Consider the following 8,867-nt stretch of genomic DNA (forward strand, 5'->3'; position numbering starts at 1 on the left):
CATTCCTGGCAATCCCTGTTATTTAGGGAGAGACTGGGAAGAGGCTTCAGCAAACGGAAAAACCTCCCAAACCCTGGGCCACTGAGGTTCTGGTCGCGAGTCCTGGATGGGAAGGGCCCAGGGGCGTTCAAGTCGGGTTGTGTCCAGCAAGCTTTTGTTTTGAGGTCTCCCGCGTAGGCTCGGGGGCCCGTGGGAAAGAGGCCAGGGATCTAGGTGATCCAAGGGGTAAACAGAGTGGGGAGCCCTAGGAAGGCGACCGACCGACACCGGGAGGGCAACGTCAGGACCGGGAACCCCGCGAGTCGGCCGTGGGCCAGGGATCCGGGCCCGAGTTCCGGCTTGACGTCCTAGGCCGGATTCCGGTTCAGTTTCCGGGGGGACGGCCGAGCGCGGGGGGGCGGGGCCGGGGCGTGGAGGGGCGGGGCTCCGACGTCGCGGCATCCAGCTCGCCGGCCCGCAGCGCCGAGCGCCGAGCGCGGAGCCGACTTCGGGAGGGATGGAGGCGGGCGGCGTGGCCGACTCGCTCCTTTCCGGAGCTTGCGTGCTCTTCACCCTCGGCATGTTCTCCACCGGCCTGTGAGAGCGCGGCGGGGCCGGATTAGAGCAGGACCAGGAAGTCAGGAAAGGGACACAAGGGGACGGCGACGTGGCCGCAGCCCCGCGCTGCGTCCGCACCCTGGGGTCAAAGGGGAATCGGTTCAGAGGGGCCGGGGTACCTGGCGAGGCGAGGCTGGTCACTTGACCTGAAGAAAGCCAGAGAGCTGAGGGCGGGGCCGGGAGTCTGTCGTTGCCCGGGGAGGATGACAGTCACTGGGGATCTCGAGTCCCCAACAGCCTCGTTCTCTCTTCCCCTCTCACCCCTACTTTTGGGGCCCCGTTACAGCTCGGACCTAAGGCACATGCGGATGACCCGGAGAGTGGATAATGTCCAGTTCCTGCCCTTTCTCACCACGGATGTCAAGTGAGAGGGGCGACCGCTGCGGCGGGAAAGACTGTTTGAGGGAGGTGGGGGAGGGGGAGGACCGGGGAAGAGACCCCTCGGGTGCCCCTCCCACAACCCTGTGGGCCAATACCCCTCCCCTCCACCCTGCAGCAACCTGAGCTGGCTGAGTTACGGGACCTTGAAGGGAGACTGGACCCTAATCGTCGTCAACGCCGTGGGTGCTGTGCTTCAGAGCCTATACATCTTGGTGTATCTGCACTACTGCCCTCGAAAGGTAGAGGCCCTCCCATGACCCATGTCCCTGCTGCACGCCCTGCCTTGCTGGCAGAGCAAACACTGCTTCCTAGAAGGCTGTAACAGGCTGGCACTGCCACTTTTTCCGGGAAGGGCCCTCCGGCCTTGCAGTCCTTCCTCCATGAAGCCAGCCTTCTGAGACTCAGGTCGCCCCCTATTCTGCTGGCGAGGCTGGAGGCTCTGCCTAGCCTCTTGGTGCCTTGCTGCCCAACACACTGAGGGGAAAGGGCATTGTCTCCATAGCTCTTTCAGAGCTGGGGCCAGGGGCTGAGAATGAGATGATCAGCGCTGCTTCCCGCTCAATCATAAAGGCGTTTATGAAGCTCCTACTGTGCATACCGAGCTCACAAAGAAAGGTCTCTTTCCCTCCCATAATAACCTCCAGTGTTGTGGGAGGAAGTCACTGGTGGGAAAACAGCTGTGACGCGCGTGATTCTGGAGCTTGGGCAAAAGTTGGCTCCCCCACCGGAAGGCAGGCTGAGTTAATTCCAGCAGGGGAGTCGGAGGGGGCTCCTGGCATATCTAGAGGCAGGCTCTTCTCTCCCCTGCAGCATGCTGTGCTCCTACAGACTGCAGCCCTGCTGGGGGTCCTTCTCCTGGGTTTTGGCTACTTTTGGCTCCTGGTACCCAACGTTGAAGCCAGGCTTCAGCAGCTGGGCCTCTTCTGCAGTGTCTTCACCATCAGTATGTACCTCTCACCACTGGCTGACTTGGTGAGTGGGGATGTTCAGGGAGGTGGGGAGATAGGCAAGGTCAGGCTCCCATAGCGAGAGCCTGTAGCTTACACTCCACAGGAAGGGAAGATTCAAATCCTGGAAGGAGACAGGGCAGTAGAGGTGGGTGAGGGGGCGGTTAGGTAACAAGACCAGGGAGCATGTTTGACCTTTTCTCGGAGGAAATTCTTAGGCACCGTGGGAGCTTTACTGCATCTGGGCTAGGAGTGTCTTTCATCCTTTCCCACAGGCCAAAATCATTCAGAGTAAATCGACCCAAAGTCTCTCCTTCTCGCTCACCATTGCCACCCTCCTCACCTCTGCCTCCTGGACCCTCTATGGGTTTCGACTCAGCGATCCCTACATCATGGTAAGCAGCACCGGGGTGGGGTGACAGGAGTGCGAGGTGGGAGAGCAGCTCCTCGCCTCATAGCAGCCCTTGTGATTCCAGGTGCCCAACCTTCCAGGAATCCTAACCAGCCTCATTCGCCTCTGGCTTTTCTGGAAGTACCCCCAGGAACAAGACAGGAATTACCAGCTCCTGCAAACCTGAGGCAGTTCACCTGACCGCGCGGGGCGCCTTAATGCCAATCTGTTGCCAAAGAGAACTTTTGTTTCAGCTGTTCCTGCTGACCAGTTCCACAGGTGCCATGGGTTAGGGGCCAGAACAAGAGACAACTTCGAATTGAGAGACCAAAGAAAGGGCTTTACTTAGAAGACTGGGTGGGGCCTGGGAGAGGAAACACTTATTTTTCAGAGATTATATTTTTTTAATTTTGGGAGTTGGGGGTGAAATCTTTACAATGTGCCTTAAAATAAACTGTTCCCTACCCCTGCCCATCAGGGCTCTTCAGTGGTTCTCCACCTGCCTGGTTTGGTGAAGGGTAGAGGTGCACTGCCTGATCCGCAATTATTCTGGGGCTGGCTGGGTTGACTCAGAAGAGGAGGAGCGACCTAGGGGTGACCTAGGAAGGCCTTAAAAAGAACAGAGCTTGGATGTTGTGAGAAAGAACGTTCGTTAAGCTTCAAGTACGTCCTGACAAGGTTAAAAGGACCAGAAATGTAAAACAAACAAACAAACAAAAAAAACACCACATCTCCATCGCGAGGGAGGGTCTTTGCCTCCTTTGGAGCAAAAAGCAGAAACACCAGCAGGCTGCAAACATCAAGGCTCTAATGGCCTCAGGAAAGTGGCTCGTGCGGCTCTCACTTCTCCACAGCTGGCACAGAATCCCCAACTCCCATTCTCCACATTCAAACTAAACAGAGTTAGAAAGCAAACTTGCACTTTAATGAGGGATGGAAGGGAGGGCTGTCCCGGCGCCAATGGGGTTAGGGTGTCAGAAGCGCATCCCCCTGCGGGCTAAGTCGGCTCGGGCCTCCTCTATCTGGCTCTGCAACTCGCGGGCGGCGTCCTCGCAGTCATGAAAAGTGGCCACGCGATAGCCCACGGTGCCCAGGGCATAGCAGCCGGCGGACACCAGCAAGTAGGCGGGCAGTGGCCACAGGACCTCCCGACATGACGAGGGCAGCTCCAGGCCCAGGGCTCCCATGGTCAGGGCCGCCCAGGCGGAGCCCAGGAGCGCCAGTGCCCAAAGCCACTGCGCTAATTTCGTCATGGTCGCTGCGGGAAGAGAAAGCAGAGCTCGAGGTCCTTCCACCCCGCGACCCTCACTTCATCCGAGACCCATTCCACCCCGCACCACCCCGCTGCGTTTCACCTACCCTCAGGGACGCACCGCCATCGCTCTTGCCCGCCTCATTCAGCGTTCAAGCTGCACGTATTCTGCCGCGCGCTTCTCCGGCCGCGCAGCTCCGACGTCACGTCCGGAGTCCTCCGCGGCTTGCGCTCCGCCTCCGCGCGGCCTTCTGGGAGTTGTAGTCCTCCTGGTGGCGTTCGGCGGGCTCTCGGCCGGCGCTTTTTGCCTGCGCTGAGCGCAGCTGACTCAGCGAACTGTGGCTTCCCTCCTTCCCAAGTTAGCGAGGGGCTTGCAGAAAGCCTGAGGCCACCTCTAAACCGTGCAACAAGATAGGAATGTAGTATCGTTCCCCTTAAACTTCACTTCTCCTATACAGAAACCCCACTGGTTCATTCATTTATTCTTTTATTCATTCATTTGAACGTTTCTTGAGCGCCGTGATAGATTTTGAAGAAATAGAGATATCAAGATACTGGGCCTCTCCTGGAATGGGGGTGGAGGAAGGAGGAATCAGGAAGACAGAGGCATTGACCACTAACCATGATGCCTTGAGATAGGTGTCAGAACAAAGGTTGTCATATTTTTTAAAAAGAACGCAGGGGAGCAACCAGTGCAGCTTGGAGCTTGGGGAAGAAGGGCTCCGGGAGGGTGTCTTTAAGAGAAAAAAGTTTGGGGACAGAGGAGTTAACTGATGCGCTTAAGGTATTGAGGGAAGGTCTACTCATCTTTCAAAGAGTTTGGGGGATGCATTTATGATAGGTGTATAGAAAACCAAGTAAAAGAAAAGGTCAGACAATTTTCAACTTCAGGGAAAACAGAGCTATAAAAGAACAGAAAGAAAGAGAATTGATAAAAGCCTGCCTGGGGTAGCTGGTTAGCTCAGGTGGTTAGAGCACAGGCTCATAACACCAAGGTTGCCGGTTCCAATCTCACATGGGCCATGGAGCTGCATCCGCCACAACTAGATTGAAGACAACTACTTGACTTGGAGCTGATGGGTCCTGGAAAAACACACTGATCCGAAATAAAGTTTCTTTGGGAAAAAAAAAAAAAAGCCTGCGTGATAAAGACCAGTAGGAACATAACTGGATGTTGGACAGAGTTAGGTTTATTAACTCGCTGCTGCACGGCAGAGCACACACACCAGAGGGGCTGTGGAGTGGCTCATCAAAGTTAGAAACAGCGTCCTTGCAGGATGTGGGGAAGGTGGAGTTTAGGTAATACGTATTAGCAGTGTTTTTGATAGGTTCAAGGCAAGCATGGATTAAGTGAAGTTCAAGGCAAGCATGGATTAAGTGAGGAAATCAACAGCAACCCTGGGCTGAGAAGTGGACTGAGGGTCCACCTGGAAAACTACAAAATTAAGATAATTAATTTTAGATAATTATGTAATAGATAATACAATTACGATAAATCTAGACTGTTGTGTCCAAAACCCCATTATCAGAAGCTTGGCGCCTAGGTTGGAAATCACTACGTCTTTGTGTCAAAGCAATCCACGTGGCTCAGGCCACCGGGCAAGAGTGGGACGTTCCCATTCTCACTGATTGATTTCAAACAGCAAAGTTAATGACCATGATTTTAGAGAATGAAGTTTCTCAGCCCCATGTCCTTCGTGTTAATTAACAAAAGCAGTTTTTACAGACTTACAGAGTCTTAGTATATAACTCAGCAGTGAAGAATATTTTCACAGCCATAATAATGTGAACACTGAGAGACTAAGTTAACTAAAAACTGGAATACATTTCAAGTGAGAGTGTGGGGGCGGGGAGAGAACTATGTCCTCATCTTCCATGGCAGGCAGTCAACTGATTATATCTAAAATAGAAAAAAAGAGGGGCCTGCCGAGTGGCTCATTGGTTAAGAGCTGGCTTGGGACGCCAGAGGGCTCCAGTTCGGATCCCACATATGAGGGCCAGTGACACTGCCCTCTACAGCTAAGATGCTGAACAACAGCTCAACCTGGAGCTGGGCTGCCGTGAGTCGCCAGCAACGACGTGGGCTGCAGCCCCTGCTGCAGTGGGTTGCCATGGGCTACCGTGTGTAGCCAGCAGCCAGCAGCCAGCGTTAGCAGCCAACAGCCGCAGTGAGCGGCTGTCCAGAAGCCGGCGACTGATCTGCCTCGCCCGGGAAGAGCACAATGATGGACCAACTTGGGCCAATGAAGCAACATCCTCCACAACTAGACTGAAGAACAAAATGACAGCAACCTGTCTGTTCCCCTTCCCCCGATTCCCCAGTGCTGTTCCCCTTCCCCCAATTCCCCAATTAAAAAAAAATTCTTTAAAACAAAAATAAATAAATAATTAAAACAGAAAAAAAGAAATAATAATATAAGCATGTTATTTAGAAATGTAAAGGCAAGTACCCAAAGAAGCAACCAAGAAATTTGAGAATGGTTTATGGAGGAGTGTGTGTGTGTGAGCAGGGGACTGCTTTTTCATCAAATGCCTTGTAGAACTGTTGGCTTTTTAAACTACACAAATTCCTTTGTTAAAGGAAGAATTAAGACAAAATAAAAACATTTTTAAAAACCTGCTATGTGAACTTCAAAGCCCCAGCCCCACTCCCTTCCCTATTTCCTCCAAAATCCTACTGGTTGTTCACTCAAGACCTCACTGGTCACGTTGACTTTCAGTGCAGGTCAGGGGCTAGGCATCAGCTTTGCAGATCCAGGAATTCTATTTTATTCACTCACAGTAGACCTGGCTCTGAACGACTGCCACTCCCCAGAAAATTTTTTTGGGGAAAGATAATGAGAAGGGGCTACAACACATAAAGACAGGTAATAAATTATAACGTTGTAATAATAATCTGCAGAAGAAGAGTAAACATTCATTGAGGGGCTATTATGTGTCATGCCCCATCCAACACTGTCATGTTTAATATTGACAACACGCTGCAGTAGGTACTTTTATATCTCCATGTCTGAGTGAGGAACCAGAACAGAGAGACAGTAAAAGGTAAGTACCTTGCCCAAGGTCATGCAGATAGTAAGTAGCAGAGCTGCCCCATCAGCTCAAAGGTATGTGCTTAGTAATTTTACCCCCCTGGGTTCCGAGCCCAGAGATGGGCAGATAGGAACCATCATGGCAGCTGACATTCATTGATAGATTACCCTGCCAGGCACTGTAATGAGTACTTTCTGTGCATTATCTCATTCCATCATCACAGCCATCATATGAAGTAGGTACTATTATTATCTCCATTTCATAAATGAGGAAACGGAGGCACACCCCAGTTAATCTGACTTAAGAGCTGCAAACTTTGCCACTACAATATAGTACCTCCCTCCTGAGATCAATGGAACAGAATAAAAAGTGAAGAAATAGATCAAACATAAACCAATTTAGCATATGATAGAGATGGCATCTCAAGAGAGTAAGGAAAGATGAGTTGCTTGAAAACCATTTGCAACTAGGTTACCATTTGAAAAAGTCAATTCAGTTAGATTTCAACCCCACGCCTTATACCAAAATTAATTCCCAATGCATTAAAAAAAAAATTTGACTGTGAAAATTGAAACCCTACTAATGCCACAAGAACATGTGGGCACATATTTCTCTGATGTTGAGCTCAAGCTTTGTGTCCTCCAAGCAGCCTTCCTGGGCCTTGACCTTGTCTTGCAGAGCTGGTCACCATCTTCCTCCTCTGAGCTCCCATAGCCTCTCTTTTCTAAATGGCACTTGCCGTGTCCGGCTGGAGGTTTGCTCTTTCCCAGCTTGGTCTGCCCAGGACCACCGTATCTCCAGGACCAAGCACTGTGTGGGAAACCCAGCAGTCCTATAAAAGTAAGGTGCAGGACAGAGGGAAGGACAGGTGAGCATTTGATGGTCTCCAGGGAAACTGACCCAGCTTTCCTGGTCTCAGGAAATATAACTACTCCGGAGACTGTCATCTGCCAGACACCGGGTCTTTGGCCTTGGCTAGCACTGGACAAAAGCCAGCACTTTCTGAAGGTCCAACTCCTTGCTCGCCAATCTTTCGCAGACCATCAATCGCCCTTCACCTGTTACAGGAGGATGCAGTACACGTGGTTAGAGCAGGGTATGAGGGGCAGCACAGCTTGGGGGTTTAAAATGGGGGCTTTTAGGGCCCAGTTGTCTAGAGGTTGGGTCCTTTACTTAGCTCTGTGACATTGGGCAAGTAACTTAACCTCTCTGAGTCTCCGTTTTCCCAGTTGCACAATGGAACCAATAACTGATCCTCCCTCATAGGGTTGCTCTCAAGATTAAAGGAGATAAGGTAGGTAGGGTACTTAAAACAACATGTGGTATTTGGGGGGCACTAAGGGTTTTAGTTACCCTTGTTGTTGTTATGAATTGCTGTCACTAGTTCCAGCTCAGGGCTGAGGACACCCCTTAGCTCCCGTAGTATTTCCCCAGCCTCCTTCCCATCACTCCCAAACCATTTTCTAAGGTGTTGCTTTTGCAGATGGCTACGCCCATGGTTGTCGGGGTTTTCTGTTTTCGCAAGCTTTGGTTTCAGAGGGAGACAAATTCCAAATCTTCTTGTAGTCTTTATTCTAAAGTGCATGGAAAATGGGGGAAGATGAAAAATTACATACAACACAGAGGAGAGAAATGACGGGGGCGGGGGGGGGGGGGGGGGGGAAGGCTTCAAAGAGGCCCTGACTTCTGAGTTGATACTGGAAAGATGACTCAGAGCTGTTCAGGTGAGGGGGTGGGGCATGCGAGGCCAAGGGAAAGCCCGAACAAAGGCACAGAGGCATGAGAGTCCTGGTGAGTAATCCTCTGTGGCTGTCTCTGGGACAAAGACGGCTTCCTGGGGAGTGGCAGGGGATGAGGCTGGAAAAGCAGGCCAGGCTATTAAAGACCCCTTCAAAGTATTTGTGTTGGGGGCTGGCGGAGTGGCGCGTTGGTTAAGAGCTGGCTTGGGACGCCAGCTCTGAGCAGTAGGGCCCCGGTTTGGATCCCACATGAGGGCCAGTGACGCTGCGCCCTCTACAGCTAAGATGGTGAACAACAGCTCGACCTGGAGCTGAGCTGCTGAGTCCCAGTGAGGGCGTAGGCTGCGGTGAAGCTGCAGTGGGCTGCCATAAGCTACTGTGAGTGGCTGGCAGCAGGCCAGCGTGAGCCACTGTGAGCAGCCCTCCAGAGGCCGGCCACCGATCTGCCTCGCCCGGGAAGAGTGCAATGATAATACCAACATGGGCCAGTGAAGTGATGCCTTCCACAACTAGACTGAAGAACAAAA

General features: G+C 52.1%; 2 protein-coding genes across 4 annotated transcripts; one reads left to right on the forward strand and one right to left on the reverse strand.

Annotated features, from left to right (window-relative positions):
* Positions 1-425: 425 nt before the first annotated feature.
* SLC50A1 (solute carrier family 50 member 1) lies at positions 426-3,039 on the forward strand. Of its 3 annotated transcripts, none has more exons than XM_019662480.1 (6): positions 426-576; positions 884-961; positions 1,094-1,217; positions 1,789-1,950; positions 2,201-2,320; positions 2,402-3,039. In XM_019662480.1, exons 1-6 carry the CDS (start codon positions 497-499, stop codon positions 2,501-2,503), a joined length of 666 nt encoding a protein of 221 aa, XP_019518025.1. In that variant the 5' UTR covers positions 426-496; the 3' UTR covers positions 2,504-3,039. The 3 variants fall into 3 exon arrangements, with proteins under 3 accessions (XP_019518025.1, XP_019518026.1, XP_019518024.1); XM_019662481.1 differs by having other exon boundaries at positions 481-557; XM_019662479.1 differs by lacking the exon at positions 426-576 and having other exon boundaries at positions 592-961.
* Positions 3,040-3,219: 180 nt separating this feature from the next.
* On the reverse strand, positions 3,220-3,774 carry DPM3 (dolichyl-phosphate mannosyltransferase subunit 3, regulatory). The gene is made up of 2 exons (XM_019662482.1): positions 3,676-3,774; positions 3,220-3,574 (listed from the first exon to the last, which is right to left on the reverse strand). Exon 2 carries the CDS (start codon positions 3,567-3,569, stop codon positions 3,291-3,293), a length of 279 nt encoding a protein of 92 aa, XP_019518027.1. The 5' UTR covers positions 3,570-3,574; positions 3,676-3,774; the 3' UTR covers positions 3,220-3,290.
* Between the last annotated feature and the right edge of the window lie 5,093 nt (positions 3,775-8,867).

The sequence above is a fragment of the Hipposideros armiger genome, unplaced genomic scaffold (genome assembly GCF_001890085.2).
Source record: "Hipposideros armiger isolate ML-2016 unplaced genomic scaffold, ASM189008v1 scaffold_378, whole genome shotgun sequence".
Classification (NCBI taxonomy): Eukaryota; Metazoa; Chordata; class Mammalia; order Chiroptera; family Hipposideridae; genus Hipposideros; species Hipposideros armiger.

Bases quoted from the DNA above. Each gene is read 5' to 3' on its own strand.
- SLC50A1 (XM_019662479.1), top strand. From the start codon at position 801: ATGACAGTCACTGGGGATCTCGAGTCCCCAACAGCCTCGTTCTCTCTT. The intron at 962-1,093 runs GTGAGAGGGGCG...TCCACCCTGCAG, and splicing joins TTTCTCACCACGGATGTCAA to CAACCTGAGCTGGCTGAGTT. The intron at 1,951-2,200 runs GTGAGTGGGGAT...CCTTTCCCACAG, and splicing joins TCTCACCACTGGCTGACTTG to GCCAAAATCATTCAGAGTAA.
- DPM3 (XM_019662482.1), bottom strand. From the start codon at position 3,569: ATGACGAAATTAGCGCAGTGGCTTTGGGCACTGGCGCTCCTGGGCTCC.